General features: G+C 41.8%; 1 protein-coding gene across 3 annotated transcripts in view; it reads left to right on the top strand.

Annotated features, from left to right (window-relative positions):
* Nucleotides 1-26,869, top strand: part of LOC310858138 (anoctamin-1-like) — a 72,323-nt gene that overhangs the window by 21,825 nt on the left and 23,629 nt on the right. The window contains exons 5-14 of one of the 3 annotated variants that reach the window (XM_083764216.1): nucleotides 2,551-2,605; nucleotides 3,333-3,384; nucleotides 3,511-3,566; nucleotides 5,393-5,431; nucleotides 9,370-9,434; nucleotides 10,345-10,479; nucleotides 12,063-12,223; nucleotides 12,774-12,856; nucleotides 17,519-17,593; nucleotides 19,579-19,656. In XM_083764216.1, the coding sequence (XP_083620342.1) occupies nucleotides 2,551-2,605; nucleotides 3,333-3,384; nucleotides 3,511-3,566; nucleotides 5,393-5,431; nucleotides 9,370-9,434; nucleotides 10,345-10,479; nucleotides 12,063-12,223; nucleotides 12,774-12,856; nucleotides 17,519-17,593; nucleotides 19,579-19,656 (799 nt within the window). The remainder of the gene's footprint in view (nucleotides 1-2,550; nucleotides 2,606-3,332; nucleotides 3,385-3,510; nucleotides 3,567-5,392; nucleotides 5,432-9,369; nucleotides 9,435-10,344; nucleotides 10,480-12,062; nucleotides 12,224-12,773; nucleotides 12,857-17,518; nucleotides 17,594-19,578; nucleotides 19,657-26,869) is intronic. The other 2 variants (XM_083764217.1, XM_083764218.1) reach the window with 2 other exon arrangements.

The raw sequence follows: 26,869 nt of genomic DNA on the forward strand, positions 1-26,869 counted from the left end.
GATAAACTTGTCCTGATCTAGGTTGTCCGTAGGGATGCACCGATCCGGCTTTTTGGCATTCGATACCGATTTCGATACATGGGGGTCCAGTATCTGCCGATACAGAGTACCGATCCGATACCCCCCACAAAGAAACGTAATAACCTATTAAGCTGTATGCCTCACTGTGTGGAGTCTGGAATCATTATTTTGTGTAAGGCAACATCAAGGCTTGACTTAAACATTACTTTCCCAACTTTGTAAAACAAAATGTAACAAACACAGATATAAATTCACTGAATTATTTATTAAATAACTGTGCAACAATTAGACCAGGTTAATGTGTGCGCAGGCTAGCCTGGCTGCATTCCACATGTTATACTGACAATACTACACTGCTGTGTCACAGAGGAGGTAGAGTTGTTTTCATACTGTAATTACACATAATTATCGGATCGGATCGGATAATGGATCGGCCACCGATCCGATACCCGATCTAGAATTTTAGCCTGGATCGGCGCCGATCTCCGATACGAGTATCGGATCGGTGCATCCCTAGTTGTCCGACTGACCACGTCGTCCCTATTCTGGGCATGACATTATAGGTGTAAACATTTGGGCGACTATAGGCCATATCGTCCCAATGGAGATACTGTAGCTCATCTACAAACTCTTGTAGATCGTTTTTCGTCGAAGGCTTTTTCGGGGGGAAAAATGGTGGGGACCAAGTACAGTACAGACCTCTGGGCCGGTCAACAAACTACCAGTATATCGTCACTGTCGGGAGGATTTATATTATTATTATATATTTTTTCTTCATAAATCAACGATATAAACACCCTTTAAGTCTGTGTTTGGTTTTGAAAATATTGAACCAATGAAAAGTATCAAAAACCGCTTCAGAAAGAACCTCTCAACTCCATTGCATCGTGAAGCTGTCTATGAAAGCAACTAACTCCACCCCCTCTCCCCTGCGTGGTACAGAGAGCTAGCCTGGCTCGGTCTGGCTTATTAGCCAGGCTAACAGAGAGCTGCTGCAGTCAGACTTGGAACGGTAGATAAACACACTTTTAAAGCAAGGCAGGTTTTCTTCCCCCGTATAGTCTGTTAAAAGTAACTATGTTTAGGAAACTTAGCACTGATGCTAATGTTATGAGAACAATTAAATCTACTTCTAAAAACACCCCTTTTGGTGTTTTATGTTATTTGCATATTGCATTATATATATTATACTTTAGCTATTGAAAAATTGCAGATCTACAAGCTCATAGTGTGGCACCGAGTGCCGTGCTATGAGCTTGTAGATCTGCAAAGAAATATATATCGTGAAAATGTGGTGCAAAACTTTAAATATATTCTTTGATTCTGGAGGGGTCCCTGGAACAACATATTTTCAGATGGGGTGTCTCGGGTCTAAGACTGCATAGGTCGATTCTACAATCATCTCATATATGTCATCACCTACTGTAATAGGTTTGGTTTGGTTTGGTTTACTGTTTCCAATCCATGTCCAATTTTTTATGTTTTTTATGTCTGAAACTTTTCAGGGATCCAAATTCAAAACCGGAAAGCTCAAAATGCGGTGTTTCTTTTCGAGCTTGTATGTGGATATGCTACTTTCGATGCTTTTGTTTTGTGTGACGTTGTATGATCAAGTACGTTGATTAACGAAAAAAACACGTGGAATATGGAGTTATAGGGGTTTCTGCCCAACAGCAACGAAATGCCTTCTGAATCTTAAAGGTGTAGTGAAATGAAAAAGACGTTTTTCACACTTTTAGACCATATCCGTGGTCATCATATGGCCATACCTAACAATGGATGCCAAAAAAATGTGAAAATTCTCATTTCTGTGTGTTTTTATATCAAAGGTCCATAAAAACGATTGCATTATTTATTTATTAAAACGAAAACGTGCTGCGTGATGACGTGTAGAGATACACATCGATAAAAGCCAATAACAATGAAGCTCACCCGTTTAATTCCCCATATTTGCGCATCCATCCAGCACAGCTGCTATTGATTACAGAATACTCCGTTTTTATTTCCATTCCAGATAACATCCAGGCAGTGTATTACTCACTTTCAACTTAATCATCACACTAAAATAAATTATGTATCTGAAAACATTATAGGGTAGAAATAAGCCACATAACAGTAAACTGGTACAACTGGCCGACCATCTGATTTATAAACAAACACACACCACGCTGTTGCGCATAGCATAGCTACCGTCCCATCGCCTGAAGGGATGCAACGCTCTGATTGGTTCAGAAACTTCAGACCGGTGTTTCATGTTGAAACACCATTTTCATGTTGTTCACCATTTCCGTTTCACTACACCTTTAAGTGTTTTCTGAAAAAGTCATGTTTCTCTCTCTCTCTCCCTCTCTCTCTCTCTCTGAAGGAGACCTCTATTTCTCAATTATAGACCTATACAACGTACAGGCTCTTGCATTATTTTTCAAATGTTTTAGGTGGTTTTCGTACAAGACAGTATGTGCTTTGGGTTTTTGTGTGTGTTTTAGGGTGTTTGTGTGTCATGTCATGTCATGTTGTGTTTATTCACAGGTTTGACCTGTCCGACAAAGATAACTTCTTTGACAGTAAAACCAGGAGTTCAATAGTAAGTGTATAGTCTACTGTTGTTGACATGTAAATAAACAAATACATTAAGTACATCAAGAGGCCTTATTTATTAAACCTATCTTAATCTTATTTCTGATTTACTGTGTAAAAGAAAAACAAGTCACACAATTAGTTGTAAATACAAAGTTGAAAATCCAATAAACAAAGACTAGTGTCCTACAATTCAATGGCAATTCAATAGCTTGGGTTCCAGCCTGATTCGTTGTGTTTACCAGACAGTGGCCTTGTGGTTAGAGTGTCTGCCCTGAAACTGCGAGGTCGGGGTTCGATCTCCGGTCGGGTCATACCAAAGTCTGTAAAAATGGGACCCGCAATGCCTCCCTGCTTGGCACTCAGCATCAATGGGTTGGATTGGGGGGTCAAATCAACTAATCAAATGATGTCCAAGCGCGTCACAGCTGCGGCTCACCGCTCCTTGGCTGCGCTCACCGCTCCAAGAGATGGGTCAAATGCGGAGAACAAATTTCACTGCGGCAACGTGTTTGACAAGTCGTACAACTTTGAACTGTGGATCACTACGTCTCAAAACAAATCCACAGAACGACGCAGCGAATCAGGTCGGAACCACGTACCCAGGCTGGCAATTCAAAGCATTCATTTTTGTTTCCTATAAAGGTTATCATTGGTAGTGGGATATCTTTTCATTTGTTTGTTTATTATTAATTAATTAATTAATTAATTCAGTGCCTTAATTCATTCACCAGGTTTTTGAGGTATTAAAACGGACAAAATGCACAAAGGCCAAGTACAGCATGGGTAATTCCCCCCACTTTCTCGATACATAATTAAATGAATTGTAACCGCAGAGGTTTGTGATTAATATTATGAATATATGAATAGTTATTCATGTAAATCAAATAATTAACTTTGTTTCCTATCTAGGTATCACTAGTCTCCTGGCTAGTGCCGTCTACATGGCTGCCTTCCCTCTCCATGATGTGAGTAAAATGCCTCCTTTATGCTCTGTTTTAGAATGGGCGTCATTCAACCAAAATGGCCGACCTACAAGTTCACAACGACGCAATCATGTGATGAAGTATAGGCCTATGCATTGGGTTTAACAATGACTGCACTTTTACATATTATAATATTGTTTTTAGATATATTATGTAAAGAAAACTAAAAGTGGACCTCAAGGTAGCGCGGTGGTACGTTTAAAGGACAACTTTATTTTTAAAATACATACAGTATATAGCCCCATGCTCGAATGCCCCTGCCCCCTGTGAAAAACAGCTAAAATCCCTAAAATGAAAGAAAGCAGCAAATGAAAAAAAAATAACCCTCAACTTTTACTTTCTCTAATAACAACCTAAAACATGAACCTTGGTTGAAAAAAACTAAAGTTGTCCTTTAAATGAAGCGTTGAAAAGCGTCTGTTGCCGGACATCTGCTGTTGAATGGCCGGTGGGTGGAATGTTGTGTTGGGTCGCTCGCATGTTGCAGTCAAGCATCGAAAGCTGACCGGCAGATATCAGCTTGTTGTTGAAAAAGCCATAGGAATCAAGACATAGGCTATTTTTAGCACTATAGTAGCCGTCTGTCGGTGTCGGCTCGCAGGTATATTCAGCCACTTTATTTCCACACCTTCCAGCCGACTGATCTCCAGACTTCATTCGACTGGCAGTCTTATAATCTGTTTGGTGGAAAGCTATACCTTAAAGATGGAGTGCCGTGATTTTTTTTCCTCCCTAAATCAGGTCTTATTGTACTTTCAAAAAAGTGTACAGTATATGTTAAAATGTTGTTTTTATGTGGACACGCCCACCAGTTCATTAAGTATGCCTGGTTTGCCTGGTGGGTGGTGATGGGTGGTGAACTGAAGCCACACCCACAGCTGTAGTTGTATGATAAAAAAAACTGGTGGCACTCCATCTTTAAAATACCTTGCTACCTTAAAATAACCTGCCCCTGAGATAAGTAGGTGCTGTTAAAACCCAAAGCCCTAAGTATATGATCAAACAAATAGCATGGCATCAAATTCCCTTTTGCCACATTTATTTTCCCATGTCTACTTCTTTTTTTTCTGATCTGTTAGATACAGGTATGCGTTGTATTGACAAGTGGTTCTCAACCTGTGGGTCGGACTCGGGACACCCATGGGGGGTCCCCACATGATTTTAGGTGGGGTTCCCAGATGACGATGAAGTCACACAGTGGTTGAAGATCGACTATTTTCACAATATGTATCTGTGCAACCGGAAAACTAAATGTAATGCCTCAGCTTCTACAATAGCTTGTCAGGGTGGGGGTGGGGTTCTAAAAAGGTTCTAAAATTGTAATGGCATGGATTTAGTGGTAGTGATGAAAAAAGCCCACAGACCTAGTTAGATATACGTAGATTCTTAGAGGAGATCTTGATTTGATGTATCGGTGAAATGAGTATACGTAGGTATACATGTATGTTTTTAATTGGTGCACTACAATTATTATTATAATTATATATATATTATATTTATATTAATATGTCTGGGTCCCCACCTACTCACTCTGGGTTGATGTGTCACACCTGCAGTGGGGCACCAAAATGTGGTGTTTTGATTGGATAACGGGGGCACTCCCTTATTATAAAAGTACAAACTTTTGTGCATGTTCACATGACCTGATGAAGATCAAATAGATCAAAACGTCAGAATTTTCAATAAAGAACGTCTTTCTTGTACCTGTGGTGTGCCGGGCTCCATCCAATATCTAGTGATTTTACAACCAAAATGTATCCACTATCCATATCAATACAACCTTTAATGTTTGACTTGTGATTTTACAGGGAGAAGTTCATGGCGATATAGTGAACAACGACAGGAAGGTAAGCTCTTTACTTACCATATAATAGCCCCTCTACTCCCCCTTTTTTATGACATTAAGAAGCCTGTTGAAAGTCAAAGAATACTGGGAACAAAGGAGTGAGTTTTTATTAGATGCTAAAGAAGAATTATGCAGACTTTACTTGATTCAAGGTTCAAGGTTCTTTATTGTTATGTCTTGGAACATCATTGTCAGAAATAGAACATTGTCAGTGAGAAAGGGCGGCCATTTGCCAAGGTGTTTTCTATTTAGATTCCCTGAATAAATAGAGTTCACCTGCTGGAGAGCCCTGGCAGGCTCCTGTGCTGAAGCTACAATTTAGGCCTTTAACAGACGCTCTTAATCCAGAGTTTACAGTAAGCAAGAACAAAAACATGGTAATACATTATACATAAAAATAGTCATTATGAATCATACGTAAGCTTTTGATTGATTGATTGAAATATTTATTAACAGTTTGTAGAATTTACAGTACATTTTAAGCACAAACTCAATACAAAGACTGTCAACTGTGAGTGGACGACCCAATTAAGCATTACACTTGTTTACAACAGGGTCCACATTGTTCAATTCATCAAAACATTTAAAGACATACAACCATTTAGAGACATACAAATAGACATTTCTATGTAGTTAAAGAACAACAGGAATTCATCATATGGGAAGCAAAAAAGGGAAAATATACAAGCACTGGGAAAATATACAATATACAGTGAGGGAAATGGGGTGGGGGGGTGGGGGGGATTCAGATTTTACAGAGGCCAGTTTCGAATTGCAGCCATCCGTAGGTGCCCTTTGAGAGCGGTTTTGAAGGAGTCAAGGGATTCACATGTCTTAATGACTGTTGGTAGGGCGTTCCACATTTTGGTGGCATAGGAGCGAAAAGAATCTAGTCCCTTGTTTGTGCCGAATCTGGGTTGTACATGGTTTGTTGCACTCCCTCTGGTGTTGTGGGTGTGGACTTCGTTTACATTAAGGAAGTATTTAGACAAGTACATGGGTATCTTGGTGGTGTATCGAATCTTGTGGACCAGACCCATTGCAAGATGCTGTACTCTGTCGACGACCCTAAGCCATCCCAGCCTGTCAAAGTGGGCAGGGGTGAGGTGGGTTCGGGGGGTGAGGCCAAGTATAGCCTGACCAGTTTGTTTTGGGAGGTCTGGAGCCTTGTTTTAAGGGCCTTTGAGGTGCTGTGGTACCAAGAGGTGGATGCATAGTCAAAGAAACCTTGTACGAGGGCTCCTGTTAAGGTCTTCAAGGTGTTTTTGCTGACCAGTGAGGAGATCCTGTAAAGGAATCTTGTTCTTTGATTGACTTTTTTGATTACGTTGGTGGCCATTTTATCACCGGAAAGATTAGCCTCCAGGATGGAACCTAGGTAGGTAATTTGATCTTTTCGTGTGATAATATTGTCACCCACTCTAACCAAGAAGCCATCTGCCTTGCTGAGTTTACTATTTGATCCGAAGAGGATGGATTCAGTTTTTCCCAGGTGTAAGGATAGTTTGTTATCAGCGAGCCAGGTGCAGATTCTACCGAGTTCAGAGCTGAGGGTCTTTTCAACCTGCAGTTTGTTCCTGTCCGAGACCAGCAGTGCTGAGTCATCTGCGAACAGGAACAAGTTGCAGTCACAAGCTGAAGTCATGTCGTTAACATAAATTAGGAACAGTAAAGGCCCTAGTATGCTTCCTTGTGGGACACCACAGCTCACTGGGAGGGGAGGGGACAGTGTTCCGTTCACCTCCACCATCTGTTCTCTCCCCTCCAGCTAAGAACCTAACAGTGGAATATCTATATAATGAAACACTAGAGTGGTATGTCTATACATACAATTCCGTTCAAGTTTCATAAATTGAGCCTATGCATACTACCTGTAAGGTCATCGAGGCTAGGGCAAGTGCTATGGGAAGTGCTACGGGCTAAGATCGAGTCTGAAGAGGTGGGTTTTCAGACTACGGCAGAAGATTGGGAGTGAGTCTTCAGTTCTGATTGCAACGGGAAGTGCATTCCATAGTTTTGGAGCCAGAAGGGAGAAGAGTTTGGGACATGTGGAGCGTTGTCCTGGCATTTTTAGCAAAGGTACTTTCAGCTTCCCTGCGTCTGTAGGGTTTGTAGGGTCCGATCAGACTTGCAAGATATGGGTGCCATACCTTTGGTTGCTTTGAATGCCAGCATCAGAGTTTTGTACTCCGACCGGGAGCCAATGGAGGAAGCAGAGAAGGGGGGAGAGACATGTGAGAATTTTGGCTGGTTGAAGACCAAGTGAGTGAGGCATTTTGGATCAATTGGAGAGGCTTAAGTGCGCATGCCGGTAGGCCAGTAAGGAGGGAGTTACAATAGTTACGTTTTGATATGACTGAGCTGGGCAGACTCCTGGGTGAGGAAGGGTCTAATTGTAAACCTACAGGATCGAGTGACCACTATAATGTTTGATTTGAATGAGAGAGAGCTGACTGTCCAGGACAACAACAAGGTTCTTGGCTGTTCGAACCAAAGTTACCAATGTGTTGTCTAACTTGTCTATGGAAATAGTTAGCTCCTGCATGGGGCAGGACTTAGCTGAGTCTTCTCTGGGTTCAGCTTCAGGGCAGACAAGGTTTTAGAATTGATCCTCCTCACCACGCAGAAAGTCCAGGATCCAGCAGGCTTGGTTTGAACTTTGAACCCCACACTGGGCAAAACCTATAATCAGGTTGAGTGTCTAAACGGAAGTACCAGAATTTGGCGGGAATACAACCCAAAATAAATGACGCTGGCGCTTTACAAATCTGTTCACATTCTCTGTGAATGTGTTGAGATTAGTCAAAAAAGATAGTTTCCGGGGCAAATACATACGACGGAAGTCCTCCTGCCCCTATAGAGACTCTCTGCATTAGGTGACCAGGCTTTTCTCCTCTGAGATAAGTCAAAGCTGGGAACGAGGCTAGTTGAACCCTATATAGGTTGAGGTTGGTGTCGAGTCTGAGTGGGATTATAGAGCGCCAAAGTCCTGACGTCACTCGCTCATCCCCTGGCCTTGTCTGGTTCACGGAAGTCATTTCTCTATGGAGAATAACATGGGCTCATCTTAAAATCGTTTCATATACCGGTCTTGGCGTTATTGTCAGGGAGGTGTATCTGAATAGTTTGCGACAGTCAGTCACTCATATATGATACAGTCTGTTTCTAGCGAAAATGTAACCAATTCAGTAGCTATAACAATAACGTTTTCTCTCAGTCAGTTGATTCTACATATCTATATGAGTGTAACGGCCGGGATGACATGTTTATTTTTCAAACAATGTACTTATACAGTATATGAGGCGATCTAAAATCCCCCTATATGGGGATTACAATGCAAATAAAATGTACATGAACCAGTGGATTTGCACCCTCTATACCGATATTGACGTCAGACTTTGGTGCTCTATGGTGTTGTAACGCTAAGGCCTCACTCACACTGTTGCAACATGCATACAACATGGCCGCCCCAATGCATTTCCAATGGAAGTCACATGGTTTGACAAAACATTTCTGTTTGATGGCTGTGTTGTGTCCCCCTCCCCTGCATCAAACTAAAATGTTTTGTCAAACCATGTGGCATCCATTGGAAATGCATTGGGGCGGCCATTAAACATGGACAAGACAAATGTTGTATGCATGTTGCAACAGTGTGAGTGAGGCCTATGCTGTTGTGTATGAACGGCATTCTCACATAGGACTTGTCTCTCTCCAGGTGGTATAGAGGGCAGTGTGTATATAGCATTGTGGCTATGGCATCATCTAAGGATCTGTTTTGTCGGTAGGCAAATTGGCTATGAACTATGGGTCTGCATAGGATTTTTTATTTTATTATTATTATTTATTTTTTTGTTTGGTTTTTTAGCTATAAGGCAAGGTTTTAGAACGTAAACAAACTTCACAATAGCTGCTGTTGTTGTTGTTGTTTACCCCCCCCAGCTCTTGTACGAGGAGTGGGCAAGCTACAGCGTTTTCTACAAATACCAGCCCATTGGCCTTGTACGGTAAGGATGATTATTTTATTTAACATTTTTTACTTTTATTATTTCCCACTTTTTATTTTGAGCACTCACAAAATGTAAATACTGTAAGGCCGTGGTTCCCAAACTTTTTCATGCCCAGGACCCCCAAATTGACACTCATTAGCCCGCGGACCCCCATTTGAAAATGTATGCCAAGGACCCCCATAAGAGAAGGTTCTCACGTTTCTAGCAGTGATTTTCAACCATTTTCATTTCGAGGACCCTCAGTTTGACCTAAATTAGACTACGGTCCACCATTTCTATCTCTGGGACCCCAGCAGGTGCTGAACTGATGAGGAGCACCTGCTCCTCATTGGTTCACTCCTATATGCCTCCCTCTTCCACTCCATCTCTGTCAGTATTTGTTTGTCTTCTCTAAACTCTAGCCACTCCACACGGTCATGTCCGTTTATATTGTTGCTGAAAATAACTTTGCCTTTGACTACAAGTGTTTCCTTTTCTCTTGTACCTTTGCGCCTGCATCCAAGAATGTACTCATTACAGTTGGAGTTAGGTGATCAGACCAACAGTTTGAGGATCCAATGGACTTCACCACTTTTTTATACTTTTTTTCTCCATTGATTCAATATTTGTAAAAACCCACACAAAGACTGATTTATTAAAGTAATACAAAATGTAAATAAAGTTGAAACACGAAGATAGTTGGTTTCTTCCCGACAGCGACGATATCTGACTGAACTGTGTATACAATAGGGTGCGTGGTCCATTTTATATAAATGGACCTTTTTCATGTTTATTCAACAATTGTAACTGCAGTCGAGGAAAACTTGCCCGAAATAATTCCGCCCACTCATTATATACCTTGTGTAAACTTGTGCCTGGTTTTATTTATAGCCTTACATTTTCATGTTATTATTGTGTGTGTCTCTAGGAAATATTTTGGGGAGAAGATTGGCCTGTACTTCGCCTGGTTGGGTCTGTACACGCAGATGCTTATCCCTGCCTCTGTGGTGGGAGTCATTGTGTTCCTGTACGGGTGTGCTACTGTCGATGACAACATCCCAAGGTACACGCACGCACACAAACACACGCACGCACGGGAGTGCACGCACGCGAGTGCACACACGCACACAAACACACGCAAGCGAGTGCACGCACGCACGCACACTGACACACCGTGGATGAAAAATGATTCCACTCCAACGTTTCCACTTTGTCTTCAGAACACTCACAAACAGAACACTCAGAGTCAAATCCTCTGTATCCTTTTTTGTTCCATCTCTCTCTCTCTTAGTGTCACATTGTCACAGTGGCACATTGTCACTTGTATCGCACTTGTTTCTCCCCCTCAACACCCAGCGTTTCTGCATGGTAGTATTTGTAAAGTAAATATTGTCTCACACATGGGTAAGGGAGGGGCTGATAGTGTGATGTCACTATTACTGTTCATTGGCCTGTTTGACTGTCAAGGGTTCAGCCTCCAGGAAGAAACCCTAAATACAAAGTTAATACACCATTGCACATAAAAACGACTCCAGGGTGTCTAATGAAGTACTGTCACCCCATAGACACATGAAAAACTGGAAAAATACAACAATTGTGGCACTCCCTCTTTAACTCATTCAGTTAGTTAAGTATAGGCCTACACAGTATATCAGGTCTGAGACGCTGAGAGAAGAGAGGGGAAACACGTCAAAGAAAGCACATGAGGGCTGCAAGCATAGAGGAGGTATACTGGTATATAAATAGAGGAAGAAGGAATGTAAAAGAGATAGTGGGCGAGAAGGAGCGAAACAATGACAAATACAGGAGAAAGGGAGAAAAAAGAGGAATGCTTGACGAATGATCTGTGACATTTATAGTCCTGTTCTACTTCCTCTGGTCTGGTTCTCATCATCTGCAGGATATTATGACACACACTGCCTCCACGCACTGCACGCACGCCACGCACGCACGCACAGCAATATGACGGTCTGTAACACAACCCAGAGCTCCTGTGTGACACGTTCGTAATCGTCACGTCCTATTCAGCATTGACAAGGCATTCTATAATAGGTAATTTCCTGCCAAGAATGTGATCATTTTTAGACAAACCTGAATAAACCTGAATAATATCATACACACACAGTCTGCATCAGATATCGCTGCTGTCGGGGGGGGCAGAAACCGGGAAAACCGTATCTTAGATCCATATTTAACTATTTGTGTTTTTCCCTGAAATCCAGTTTTGGATACGATACACTATGTGTACACAGTGAGACGGGGAAATGAAAAGGAGGGAAACTATTTGTTTTGTAAACTATGTTCTATTGCAAATTCCTCATTGGCCTACTAACTAGTTCAGGTTAATGTCTTTCACGCTGCGTGAAAAGAGGAGTTATAACGGGCAATTATGGGCACTGTATTTATACAGGTGTGATTGTACAATTCGGGAGTTTACCGGAGTTTGTTGGTGTGTGTGTGTGTGTGTGTGTGTGTGTGTGTGTGTGTGTGTGTGTGTGTGTGTGTGTGTGTGTGTGTGTGTGTGTGTGTGTGTGTGTGTGTGTGTGTGTGTGTGTGTGTGTGTGTGTGTGTGTGTGTGTGTGTGTGTGTGTGTGTGTGTGTGTGTGTGTGTGTGTGTGTGCGTGCGTGCACTCTTATCTTTTCCAGTATGGAGATCTGTCACCCGAAGAACAACATGTCCATGTGCCCTCTGTGTGACAGAGCATGCAGCTACTGGAAGCTGAGCACGGCCTGTGGCACGGCCAGGGCCAGCCATCTGTTTGATAACCCTGCTACTGTGTTCTTCTCTATATTCATGGCTCTATGGGGTGAGTGAACACAAACACATTCTCCATATGCAGACCGTGGCCATCTTTCCATATAAGTTTAATGGCAAGGTGCTAACAAGGTGCAACTTCCCATTGGCAGCCCATTCATCCAAACAGAAAAGTCCTATCTGCTTGTATTACACAACGTCAAACTCACCAACATTGCAGCTTTACGAAAAGCTTGAATTGTGTTGCAGTTTGGAAGTGCTCGTTAGATATCACTCAACTGCCCTGCGTACCACCTGTTTTGAATTAGCAACTATACTACATATATAATATAATATACTATACTATACCATATACATACTATAAAGTGCTATAACTACATAAAAAGCAATTATAGTGCTGTCTACGTAACATGCTATAAGTCTGTATAAAATGCTATCTAAGTCTACATAAAGTGCTACTGCTATCTAAGGGGCTATAGGCAAGTGCTACGGGCCATGATGGAGTCTGAAAAGGTGGGTTTGCAGACTACGGCGGGAGATAGGGAGTGAGGCTGTAGTTCTGATTGTGATATATATAATTTTTTCCCCCTTTTGTTGTACAGCGGCTATGTTTATGGAGCACTGGAAGAGACGACAGATGAGGCTCAACTATGAGTGGGACCTGACTGGTTTTGAAGATGAGGAGGTGTGTGTGTGTGCTAGCTAACATATCTAACAGCTATATATCTAAACACCTGTCAGTGCGCCAGAAATAGCTCATCTGCCATTTGCGGCACACAACTGTAAATCAAGCAGAACACGTACGCACGACGCAGAGGGGCCTTATTTCCAGTGGTGGAAAAAGTACTCAATTGTTTTACTTAAGTAAAAGTAGCAATACTGCAATTTGGAAGTACTTTGTTACAAGTAAAAGTACGGAAATTGAAAATGTACTTGAGTAAAAGTACAAAAGTACCGGCATCAAAATGTACTTAAAGTACTAAAAGTAAAAGGACTCATTGTGCAGAATGTTCCATTTCACAAGTTCAAAATGTGTACAAAATCGATTGAAAATAGCAGATCTACAAGCTCACAATGTGAGCTTGAAATGTGAGCTTGAAATGTATAGGGTTGAAGTGGTTAATGTTTGTTTTTTAAATCGCTAAAGTAACTAGTAACTAAAGTTTTCAAATTATTGTAGTGAAGTAAAAGTACAAATGTTGGCTCTGAGATTTAGTGGAGTAGAAGTAAAAGTACTGGAAATTGGAAACGCTCAAGTAAAGTACAAATACAAATAATAATCTGTGTGTCCAAAAACGGTTTTACTTTTCAGGATTCAAATTGAAAAAATAGCAGCTCGGCAATAAGCTCAAAATGAATACGAGGAGAATTTAAAATTTCTTTCAAAATTGGAGAGAATAGACTTGAAAATAATAATAATAATAATAGGGGTGTTCCCTATGGAGACACAAAGACTCCTTTGTGTCTCCATAGGGAACAAGCACTGTACCATGCAGTCCCCTCTCGTCTCCATGAATTCAAGTCTACATGGGGAGAGTATTCAATAGAAATAAAATACATTTTACAAAGGGTTTTGTAAATAGTCTGATAAAATAGATGGCAAATATCTAAATAGAGTATCTAGCACTAGCAGATGTTAAAAAGGACCCCAAACATATGTTGATGAACATAAAAGTGAAATATCCCTTTGACTGTCTGTGTGTGTGGTCTTTTGATGACGATGATACCTTGTCATGATTTTCACAGGTGTATTTTGGGTCTTTTTTCATGATGCCATCTGAGATGATCTGACCATTTCGAGTTTGAAAAGTTTGACATGCGATACTGTAATAATCATTAAAGTTGTGTCACAGTATTACATGTAGACAAACACTCACATTCTTTACCAACTTGATCTATGCATTAAGGGGAAACTTCACCCTTTTTGCAAAATAATATATGTTAATGACATTTAGAATAGATATTTTAGAATTTAGCAGTGTCTCTGATGTTATGGACACTGGTCTTATTTCCTTCCTGGACTACATGTTGTCTCAGTAAGACAGCCCTCCCCCTATCCACAAGGAGGAACAGTGCACCAAAGCATTATGGGAATTGTAGTCCAGGAAGGAAGTGAGCCCATGCAGTGTCCATGACATCATGGAGCCCATGGACACTTTGAAATACTAAAATATCTAAAAACACATATTACCGCATGTGGAAACCCCAGGAAAGTGTTTCTTGTCTCCCAAACATCATTCAAATAAGATCTGGGTGCAGATATTATTTGCAGTACAGTAAAAGTAACACAGGCATGTACGGTATTAGATGTGCCAAAAGCGTTAGACCTTTGCTGCGGTGTGGACTGACCAGTTGCAGACTGGTGCCATTTTGGGGATCGGGGATAATGGTTGCAAGGAAGGAGTTGCAAGTAGTTGGAGTTGCATTGGTGTGGCCTTGTTTGCCTATCTTAATATGTTTGCCGAATGATTGTTATGCTCAGAATAGGGATGTAAGGCTAAATTCATAAATGCATGGTGTTTATAATGAAAGTTAATGCACATTATAGGAATTTTATAATGAAAGTTAATGCACAGTTAGGAATGACATTTCTTTGCTATTGTCAGGAAATCCCTGGAACGAGGGAATGAAGAATGTCCTGGATGTTTTCAGTAACGATTCTTCTCCCCTTTCCCCTACCTACTGTCGTCTTGTTTTGTCTCTCTTTATCTCCAACCCTCACCATGTTTTTTTTAACAGGAGGCTCTCAAGGTTTGAATTGTTCCATTTCTACTACAATCACTCAAAACTCTGAAATTGCACCACAGCTTTGTCTGCTGCTCTGGCACTGCTCCTCTCTACCCACATGTTGTGTGTATTTCACACATGCACGCACGCACGCGCACATACACACACACACTGTGTTTTTGGTCTGCCAAAAAGCTTAGATTTCTTCTTTTTTTTTTACTTTGGCCACTTGAAAAATTCACAGAAATAGCCTATTGTATCTACAAGCTCACAATGTGTGACCTTGTCGGTCTATTTTCGGCAAAGAGAGATTTGGATTTAGGGGAAAAGACTAGAGGATCTAGCATAGAGCGCTGGCCTGGAGGAACCCTGGTCGACTAAATATATCGTTGCTGTCGGGCAGAAACCTCTTATCTCCATATTCAAAACTGTGTTTTCGTAAATTATCATACTTGATCATCATACTATAGCGTCACACAAAAGCATCAAAAGTAGCAGATATACAAGATGACACAGATCTGCTACTTTTTCTGTTTAACCCATTCTGGGCGGGAACCCCTTTTGGTGTTTTAAGCATTATGTTATGCTTTAGCTATTGAAAAATAGCAGATCTACAAGCTAGTAGGTCTGCTATTTTTGAATAGTCGTGAAAATGTGGCGCAAATCTTTGAATATATATTTCAGAGCGAACATTTTGAACTAAAATATTGGGTCTCTGGAAAAAGGTTGACATAGAAACATGGGTTTTTCCGAAAAATGTTTAAGTAGTTACATTTGAACTTTGAGTCACACTTTTCAACTCACACGTTCGACTATATATACTACTATACTACAGTACTACTATATATAGTGGTTTTCAAGCCTTTAACAAGGTCCATTATTTATTTGTGTCATATGTGTTTTTTGCCTGCTGAGGGACCTATCAATTAATGCAGACCCAGACCCACAAGGGTTCCATTTGATATTTGTTTATCAACTCTCCATCATTTAGCTATAGGGACCTCCTGGAACACATTCAAGGACCACTGATGGTCCCCGGACCACTGGTTGAAAACCACTGTACAACTACTGTACTGTATGTATGTACCCACAGGACACAGTAGGCCAAATCCACTGCTCATGTAAATTAGCAATAAAACAGTCTTGTCTTTATCACAAAAGACTCCACTGCAGTGGTTTGCTTTTTCCCCCCCATTCTGACACTGAAAACCAATCCTTTAATCGCTAGAATTCTGGTGAAGTATTATCACACATGCATGTCTTGTTGTCTATGTCTGTGCTCCGTATTCACTCTGTTTCACTACTGCCTCTTCAATTAGCACCGCACTCTCAGCTATCACCATAACATTCTATTACATGTCATGTGTTCCATCATCATTATTATGTTGTCTCCTGAAGCGTTGTTGAAAAAGGTAATAATCCATTAAAGTTATAGTATACTTGGTTGGAACAGTTTCATGTTACCAATTGTGTACAGTACAACATGTATTTTTGCATAAATAATATATGACGTTTTCCTGTAAGGTCTGCATGAGATACGGTCTGAGACTTTTACATTGAATGGATATCCTCAGTAAGAAATGCATTATTCAATTCATGGTGTTTTTCCTTTTTCTTATTTCTCCTTCTCTGTACCCTTCACCCTGTGGCCGACCCACCCACCACCTTCACCACCCTGTCACGGATTCATCCACCACCTTCACCACCCTGTCACGGACCCACCCACCACCTTCACCACCCTGTCACGGATTCATCCACCACCTTCACCACCCTGTCACGGACCCACCCACCACCTTCACCACCCTGTCACGGACCCACCCACCACCTTCACCACCCTGTCACGGACCCACCCACCACCTTCACCACCCTGTCACGGATTCATTCACCACCTTCACCACCCTGTCACGGACCCACCCACCACCTTCACCACCCTGTCACGGACCCACACACCACCTTCACCACCCTGTCACGGATTCATCCACCACCTTCACCACCCTGTCACGGACCCACACACCACCTTCACCACCCTGTCACGGATTCATCCACCACCTTCACCACCCTGTCACGGATTCACCCACCACCTTCACCACCCTGTCACGGACCCACACACCACCTTCACCACCCTGTCACGGACCCACACACCACCTTCACCACCCTGTCACGGACTCATCCACCACCTTCACCACCCTGTCACGGACCCACCCACCACCTTCACCACCCTGTCACGGATTCATCCACCACATTCACCACCCTGTCACGGATTCATCCACCACCTTCACCACCCTGTCACGGACCCATGTGCCTCCACCACCTTCACCACCCTGTCACGGACCCACCCACCACCTTCACCACCCTGTCACGGACCCATGTGCCTCCACCACCTTCACCACCCTGTAACGGACCCATGTGCCTCCACCACCTTCACCACCCTGTCACGGACCCATGTGCCTCCACCACCTTCACCACCCTGTCACGGACCCATGTGCCTCCACCACCTTCACCACCCTGTCACGGACCCATGTGCCTCCACCACCTTCACCACCCTGTCACGGACCCATGTGCCTCCACCACCTTCACCACTCTGTCACGGACCCATGTGCCTCCACCACCTTCACCACAGGACCATCACAGGGCGGAGTATGAGTTCCGAGTCATGCAGAAGTCGCTGAAGAAAGAACACAGAGACCAGCTGAAGGTAGGACTACTATGTCTACTTGGGTAGAAATGTGTGAGTTCTATAGAGTCGTCTTCTAGGGGAAGTCCTTCCTTCAGTCTTCCAGAGTGATGTATACTTTTCAATGCTGTTGTGTCTCCTCTGTGCTCGTACTGTAACCGTCTCTCCATTCCACTGTAGATTGTTTAGGAATTATTTAGCGGTGCACCGATACCACTTTAAGTAAGACTACTTTATTTTCCAGTGCTCCCCAGTATACCAGTAATGTACAAAATATAGCTTTTTGTTTTTGTTTGACCCAATACTACTGCAGCGTCGGTGTGACAGGTTCAGTTGTAGGACTGAGACGACAGCCGATGTTTCACGATAAAAAAAACAAATACTTTATTTCCAAGCGGCTACATGCTGCTTCCCATGCCTTTAGTGTATACTGTCGTACATAGCCACAACAAGGAAATAAACAACTTTTTCACGAGAGCAGATGATTCTCTTCTGTCCGGACAGTGGCTCTCCCTGAATGTTTGTGGAGATGACTGATTTATCCTGCTGCGCCTCGATTTCCTCGATGCACAACAGGTTGCGCAGCCACACCCAGAGTCCAGTCGTAGTGTTATTCTAGCTTCAGTCGACTAAATGTCATAAGATTTTAGCCGACTAAATCTACAGTTGATTTAGTCGACTAAAATGTATTTTGGCGGGCCTTGATGCCGTCGTAATGGCTGATTTTACACTTGCTGAAAATAGCCGATCTACAAGCACACAATGTGTCATACTGCGACGCATTGTGACTCATAGAACTGCTATTTTCAGCATGCAACCAAGTGTAAAATGACTTATACTGGATCTCTTGTCCAGTAGTCCCTTCTTAACATTTTAGTCTAGTTTTTATTTGTTGACAAAATCGACAGTATATTGGTTATAGTTTTAGTCACCATAGCTTAGTTTAGCTTAGTTTCAATTTAGTTTTCGTCAGTGAAAAAAGGTAGTCAACGAACATTTTTCGTCATAGTTTTCATCAACGAAAACAACACTGCACTCAGGCTAGGTGTGACTGCTTAAGATCTCACGATCGTTATCTGTTCAACTGTATAATATTAGTGTACTGTGTGTACAGTATGCTAGATAAATAGATACAGGGAGTATATTAGTATTAATATATATGATTTGTTTCTGCTAGAACATACTGTGGAAGTGACATCATTTATGTACAACTGTGTGACTATTAGTATTAATTGCTGGATCAAATAGGAACAGTAGCCTAGTATTTCTCCTACTACATCTATTCAAATTCTGTATTTTTATATCCTTTTGCAATTTACAATTTAGGCATTTAGCAGACGCTCTTAATCCAGAGCGATTTTACAATAAACAAGGACAACACATTAGCCTGGCGCAGCCAGACTCCATCCGCCCCTATTGCATAATTATGCATATGCCCTGAGTGTAGCGCAGTGGTATATTAGTATCGCAGCGCGAGGCTAACAACACATGGTAATAGGCTACTTCAAATACTTTGTCATCAAGAACCATAATGGAAGGGGCGCCCGCTGGCCGACTGGTCCAGGCGTATGCCACACGGACTCTGGCCTGACAGCGTGTCGCGTGTTCGAGTCCCGTTCACGACGACCTTTGCTGCGTGTCTCTCCCCTTCTCTCTCTCTCTCCCTCTTTCCTGTCTATCTTCACTTCAAACTATCAATTAAGGCAGAAAAGCCAAAAATGTATCTTTAAAAAAAAAAATCACAAGGACGCTAAAAACCTAGCATCTGTCTAACAGTAGAACATCTGTACAGTATAGCTATGAGTATACACTAGAAAGTGCTATGTCTACATAAAATGCTATCTCAACTTTTGCTCCCTGTGTCTTTTCTATCTGTCTATAAACACAGTATATATATATACACTGTATTTGTTGTTGTTGTTGTGTGTGTGAATACCAATGTGTGGTCTGGTCTTTCTGTGCGTGCGTGTGTGTGTGCGTGTGTATGCTGTCCTTCTTGGTGCTAGAAGCCCAAAGATCAGGGTGAGGATCGTCCTAACAAATGGCAGCAGACAGTGCAGAGTGCCATGGCGGGGTTACGACTGGTAGACTGAGCTTCCTCTATCCTTTTTTTTCACCGTCCAGGAGCTTCCATCATAACTAACTGCACTCCGTCTCGTCTTCATCCTCAAAATGTATTCATACTCCATGACATGACGGTGTTGCTTGCCATCGAAAATGGACACTTATCCATGCTAACAATGTGTCACATTGCAACACATTGTCAGTCAGTCAGTTCTTTCTTATCGGTTTAAAAGTCTGTTTCTTATTAACTTGAAGTGTCAGTTCTTATTGTTCACTTATAGAGTCAGTTCTTATTACAGTAGCTTGAAGAGTCAGTTATGGTTAAGAGTTCGTTACCTTGAGGAGTCCATTCTTGTTGTTAGTAATAGTCAGTTCGTATTAGTATTAGCTTGAAGGGTCAGTTCTTGTTGTTAGTATAAGAGTCTGTTAGTGTTAAGTGTTGTTGTTATAAGAGTCGGTTCTTGTGAAGAGTCAGTACTTGTTGTTTGTAAGAGTCAGTTTGTGTTACCTTGAAGAGTCAATAATTGTGAAGAGTAAATTATTGTTGGTATACGAGTCAGTTCTTGTTACCTTGAGGAGCCAGTTCTTGCCGGCAAGTGACACCATCATCCTATGGAGCATACATTTTGCGTTATTTTCATTGTCTATCATCTTTCCCCTCCTCCTCTTGCTTCTGATGCTACTCCTGCTCTCTTCATTCTGTTGCCCAAATCATTATCCTCCTTCTTCCTCATTCCTTCTGCTCCTCCTTATACCATTCCTTACTTTTGTGCCATGCTCATTGGGTTTCATTCATCACTATTTCCATAAACAAAAGTGTCAGTATACTTACTCACAACTGCAAGATAGCTAGAACTGCTTCCTTTGAATCTGTCCACTATAGGGGGGGGGGGGGGGGCATTTCATTCTGTATCACATGCAGTGCAGGTTTTCCAGAGTTTTATAACTCACCTTCGGCTACATGAATAAAGCACATTATACAAACATCTCTGCAACGTAGCGTAGGTCTAGAGGCTACCTTGTTTAATGCTTCTTCAATTTCATGCGCACACACACACATACGCACGCACACACACACGCACGTGCGCACCCACCCACAGACACACACACACACACACACGCATGTGCCTGGGTCACATCCCCATGGGCAAATCTAAAGCTCCAACCACACCAAAGGGTCACCATGCAACTCCTTGCAACCAAACGGTTGCGAGTAGATGCATTGGCGACCCATTGGTGTGGTTTGGGGCCATTGAATTGAACCAGTCGAACCACTTGGGTCGGCGTGCAACAGGACATATCACACCGCTGGGACGGATATGTCCTGGCGGCTGGCGCACGTCGACCCACGTGATTTAACTGGTTCAATTCACCCAATTGGTGCGGTTTGGGTTTAAAATGTGCATATGGGGCTTCCAATACAAAACATATAACGCTGTGACCCAGGGGCAGTGGGAGTTAGCCTGGTTAATAAACCAGACCGAATCAGCCGTTGGCAAAAATAAATTGCCTGCCGGCGGATTACGGTCTGGAGAGGTTCAATTGTACGTCCATTTCCTACACCAGAGAAATGGGGCGGCCAATCGGGACACGGTATGCAATATGGGCGGGCTTTGGTACAGTGACTTTCAATGCTTGAGACCTTTGACTGACAGTAGCTCTGACCAATTGCGTCAAAGAGAAAATGTTTCAACCCGCCCCCCCCTGGAAATTAAATCCAAGCTGAGCCTCCCCAGACTAATATCCCGCGGTCCGTGCGATATTAATCTGGTTTATTAACCAGGCTAAGTGGGAGTGGCGTCAGGACTTCGGTACTAGACGGCAAAAGTCTTGTCAACAGCAATGATCTATTGGAGATAACGCAACATGTGATCTGGGTGGTATAGTGCACACTTTGTGAAAAGTGATTATCAACAGCTCCGGGTCCAGGCGGTGACATGGAAACACCAGGGTAACGGGAGCCGATTAGCGGTCGCTTCAAAAGAATTCCAGTTCTCTGACGGACCAGACCAGTCGTGGGAAAAAGCACTCACGTTTCTTTTTACTTAAGTAAAAGTATCAATTTTGCAATATAGAAATACAATTCAATATGTACTTAAAGTATTGGCTTCAAAATGTACCTAAAGTACTAATGTCCCATTATATGTTTTCAAATGTATAATAGATCTTACTTACTACAAGCTCACAATGAGTCGCATTAATGTAGTGGGGTAAAAGTACAATATTTAGATCTGAGGTGCAGTGGAGTAGAAGTAAATTTATTGAAAATTGGAAATACTCAAAAGTAGAGTACTCAAGTAAAATAACTTTCCACCACTTCTGCCCACTCTGCTCCGATGGAATCACCTCCACAGATTTATATCTCGATCACCACCTTGATCAACAACAAGATTAGTTTTCTGTGTGGTCAAGTGCCAACATTTTATTTTTATTTCGGGCTCTACTGATATTGTGTATGCCACACATATCAGATGTGGCGTGGTGTGTTAGTGGGGGATATTGCTTGCAATCTCAAGATATATATCACGATACCGAGTCCACAATACGATATCGATACATCGAATAAACGTTACAATAATACAATAAAGCACTTTCAGGCCCACAGAGATCTTTAAATTAAGATAAATGTCTAAACATCCTAACGAGGGGTCTGGAAAGGGAGTGCATTGCAACTTGCAAGGGGGTTTTGATAACGTTAAACAGAACAGATAATTCATGCCATTTATTGCTGTATCGATAGAGCGGCCTCTCGATCGATTCACCTATCGTCCGATATATTGCCATATCGATTAATTGAATGCACCCCTACAGAGTGTACAAAGCCATTAGACAGCTGGCGTATATATAAAGCTATTACTTTCTCATGTGTCTTTCTTTCTAGACCTTCTACTGTAGAGCTGATACCGGACTCTTTCATTCATTGTCTGGGTTTGTTTTCTAGTAGCTATGTCTATTTTGAGCTAGTCTCTGAAACCCAGACGTTTTTATTTCCAGGGAGAAGAAGTCTGGGGCCGAGTCCACTTCAATTCGGCATACAGCAGCGCAAACGTCGCTCACTCTCTGCTGATTTCTGATCGTCTGCACCTTTGTTAAATTGACGCACACACGTACACACACACACACACTCCCCTCTCTCTCTGTCGCTCTAATAAATTAGTCTCATGTCCAGCAGCTGTGCCTAGTTTCTCCCGATCCGCCGGGAGCTGCCTATGCCATAAAGAGCATAGGTGAGTTCCAGTCTAATTTTGAGCAGCTACTCACTTACTCACTTATAGCAAATGTAGCGAAATAGATACTGGCGTCTTTCCAACTTTCCCTATGACACCCTGCGGCCAATACTCCAAGCATCCTAAACACACCACAAGCTAATCTGATTTTAATCATCACGTCACAGGTGATAAGTGTTTAAACTTGGATTATGTAATGAGTTATGGTCAAGTTAAACAATACTTAGCTGTTTCACATACATCTACACATAAAATAATGTGAGCCTCTGGATCTATACGTTTCTGGGATGTGCATATAATGATATAATAATGATTTTAGGTGTATTTAGGTACGTAAAAGGATACTGTAGTAAATTGTGCCCGGTGTAAATGGAGATGCCCTCAATGGGCCTCATTCAACAGTTCATACACACAACACAATTGATTTATTGAAATATGTATTAACAGTTTGCAGAATTACAGTACATTTCAAGCACAAACTCAATACAAAGACTGTTAACTGTGAGTGGACGACCCAATTAAGCATTACACTTGTTTGGTCCACCATGTTCAATTCATCAAAACATTTAGAGACGTACAAATAGACACTTCTATATAGTTAAAGAACAGAACAGGAATGCATCATAAAGGAAGCAAAAAGGGAAAAGATGTATATACAGTGAGGGGAAAAGGTGGGGGGGGGATTCAGATTTTACAGGGGCCAGTTTTGAATTGCAGACGTCCGTAGGTGCCCTTTGAACAACTATGTGCTTAAAACCATGAATAGAAATATGTTGTGCAAACGTTTGGGAGTCATAGATATGTGCTTTGTTGTATTTGTTCTTTGTTTGCTACAATTGTTAGAATAGTAGTAGAAAGGGGTAAATATTAACTATTTAAATAGGTAAAGAAATACAGTAAGGAATACATAACTAATAGTTATGTATTCCTTACTGTATTTCTTTAATGTCATAATTATTACATGTATAGTTATTAACTATACATGTAATAATTATGACATTAATTAGTTAATAGCTAATTTAATTACATTTGTTTCTACATAATATATCTCTAAATATGTACTTAGTATGTACTTAGTATTACTAGTATTTGATCTATTTTTAATGAACAATTTTGTGAAACATTCAAGGGGTAAAAGTGAAAACCACAGAGTTACAAAAGGCAAAACTGCATTTTATGCAACATGCCGGCACTGGCATTGAAATGACAAATTGATCACTTGATGAATGAAACCCATTCAATGAATGTGTAAAAAAAGAAGCTTGCATTTCATGCTGCTGGTTGTTGTTGGTCTGTGGACTGTGGTACTGGTACAGTAGATGCATGGGACATGCAGATGTGATGTATGTATTGTTAATATCTTATTCCAAGTTTCCACACCATGGCATGCACTGACATCCATCCATCCGTCTTCAACCGCTTATCCGTAGTCGGGTCGCGGGGTCGGGTCGCATGCACTGACAACAGGGTTATTATGCAGTGTTCCATTCGGTCAGGGGATATGGATCTAATTTATAACCATGTCTGTTCCGGATTACTGTGGTGAGATTGCTAGCCTTCTTGCAGATTCACGTGTGTTTACTGTGTGTGTATGTGTATATTATGCAACATAATACATCAATGCGTTAAAACTATCTGGCTAATTGAGAGAGATTAGATGCCAACGGATGCATGGTGTTGTGATTGCCACTAAATGTGTGAGTATTCTTGTCTTATCTAGTATTCTCTTGCGGAAGCAGGTGTGTGTGCGCGTGTGTGTGTGTGTGTGTGTGTCTGTGTTTGCATGGATGTCCATGACTAATCTTGCAAAAAGATAACACCGACCAGTGTAATTTTTTTCATGTGCACGCTGCCAGCACGCCAAGGAACTCAATTCCCCCCAAAAAAATCTAATCGTTCAACGATAACAATGTTATTTTTGTGAATTCATAATCTCAGACTCACCGTCCCTCCAGGCTACGGGATACGTGTCCACAAGGCTATGGAGTGCAAATAGCCAATCGGGCGCAAGCTGTCCGTCCGGTCTATGGGATCCACTACTAGTGAGACGGCGCGTGCGTAATCAGACACCACATGTTTTACAATGCATCAGAGAGAAAGATGGGCGGGGGGGGGGGGGGGGGGGGGGCACAGAATTGAGAAGACACACACAGAGTCTGCACACCTGCGACCGCATGCACAGCACATGTGGTGCAAGTACACCACACTGCACAGACAGGGTATAACCAGACAGTCGCCAAGAAAACGCCTGGTCCAGGCGTCAAGTAGTAACGTGGGCAAAAACAATGCTTTGCCCACTCTACAAGTTAAAGCCGCGCACTAGCGTCATTTCCATCAACAAGCTGTTTAAATGGGTAACAAGACAACTCACCCCTTTTCTGTTTTCCTCCCGGAATCTTCCCCAGTGAGGGGTGGGAGAGAATGGACGGCAGACAGCTGGACTTTGAATATCTCCAACTATAAACTTCCACGACAGCAGACAGCCTAAGTACAAATATAATTTATGAAAAGGCTACTACAGTGAAGTCTGTTCACGGAAGTTGTTGTAGGATATGTGGAGTTTATCCGACGAGGTACCATTTAGGCCTACAGTATACTAAATTGTTTATAGGGTCAATATAAGTAAAATGATAAAGCCTTTCCATAGGAGTATCTTTTTATATTTTTCCAAAAAGAATACAAACAGCAATTAGCAGTTGTAGCAGTTATCCCCCTCACTGGGGAAAATTCCGGGAGGAAAAACGGGCAGGCACCGGGGTGAGTTGTCCAGTATTCTTTAAAGATGGAGTGCCACCATTTCTTTCCACCCTAAAACATGACCATCAGGTATTATTACAATATAAGGGGGAAGAACTTTTTCCAAAAAGTGTACAGTATTTGTTAAAACCATGCTTTTATGTGGACACGCCCACCAGTTCATTAAGTATGCCGGGTTTGCCTGGTGGGTGGTGATGGGTGGTGATCCACCTGAACTGAAGCCACACCCACAGCTGTAGTTGTATGATAAAGGGGGAGGGGTTAGGGGAGGGGCTGATAGTGTGATGTCACTATATTACTGTTTACTTCATTGGCCCGTTTGACTGTCAAGGGTTCAGCCTCCAGGAAGAAACCCTAAATACAAAGTCAATACACAATTGCACATAAAAACAACTCCAGTCTGTCTAATTAAGTACTGTCACCTCATAGACACATGAAAAACTGGAAAAATTCAAAAATTGTGGCACTCCATCTTTAAATGCACCCGGAAGAGACCGTCGGGATGCAGAGTCAGTCTGGGTACTCGTTCTGAGATATGTGTACTATGTGAACATCACATATCTCTTGTCGTGGAATTAACTTATTATTATTATTATGGCACATTTTACTGTGATGCCCCACTGGATGTGTTCATAAATGAAACAAAGATGTCCAAATGTAATCATTCTCTGTGCAAAAATAACAGGGCCATTTCAATTTTACGGGGAAAGTAATAAATAAATTAAGAAACAATACTGATATTTTCCGATAATATATTTTTATGTTAATATCGGCCAATAATATTGGGAGGCCGATATTATCGGACATCTCTACTATCCAGTGAACCACATTTTGATTGGGGGATAATGATTCACAACGCGGAGGCTAGTATAGAACATCCCGCTATACTATATGGCCACTTCCGACAATAAAAAATATAAGTAGTGATTTTTTGGGGGGGCAATACGCTCTTTGCTTTGATACTTTATCTTCGTCAACCTTGAAATAAGACATGCTTTTAGTCTTTTGTTTAATTTTATTAATAATGTGGGGAAACCCAACGAATGTGGTTAAGAGTCAAATCCAGTATTTTCTTTATGAGCTGTTGGATGCGTCCACATGAATGCAGCTTTTTAACACAATAGCCTAAAAGCTACAATCTGTGACTTATTTGAATGAACAGAACATTATTTTGAACAATCTTAATGGCCGAGTATATCAATAAACACGCATGCTTACCCTTTGTTTACATCTAGCATGCAACGATGTT

This window comes from Protomyctophum parallelum (assembly GCF_964188405.1).
Source record: "Protomyctophum parallelum genome assembly, chromosome: 4".
Classification (NCBI taxonomy): Eukaryota; Metazoa; Chordata; class Actinopteri; order Myctophiformes; family Myctophidae; genus Protomyctophum; species Protomyctophum parallelum.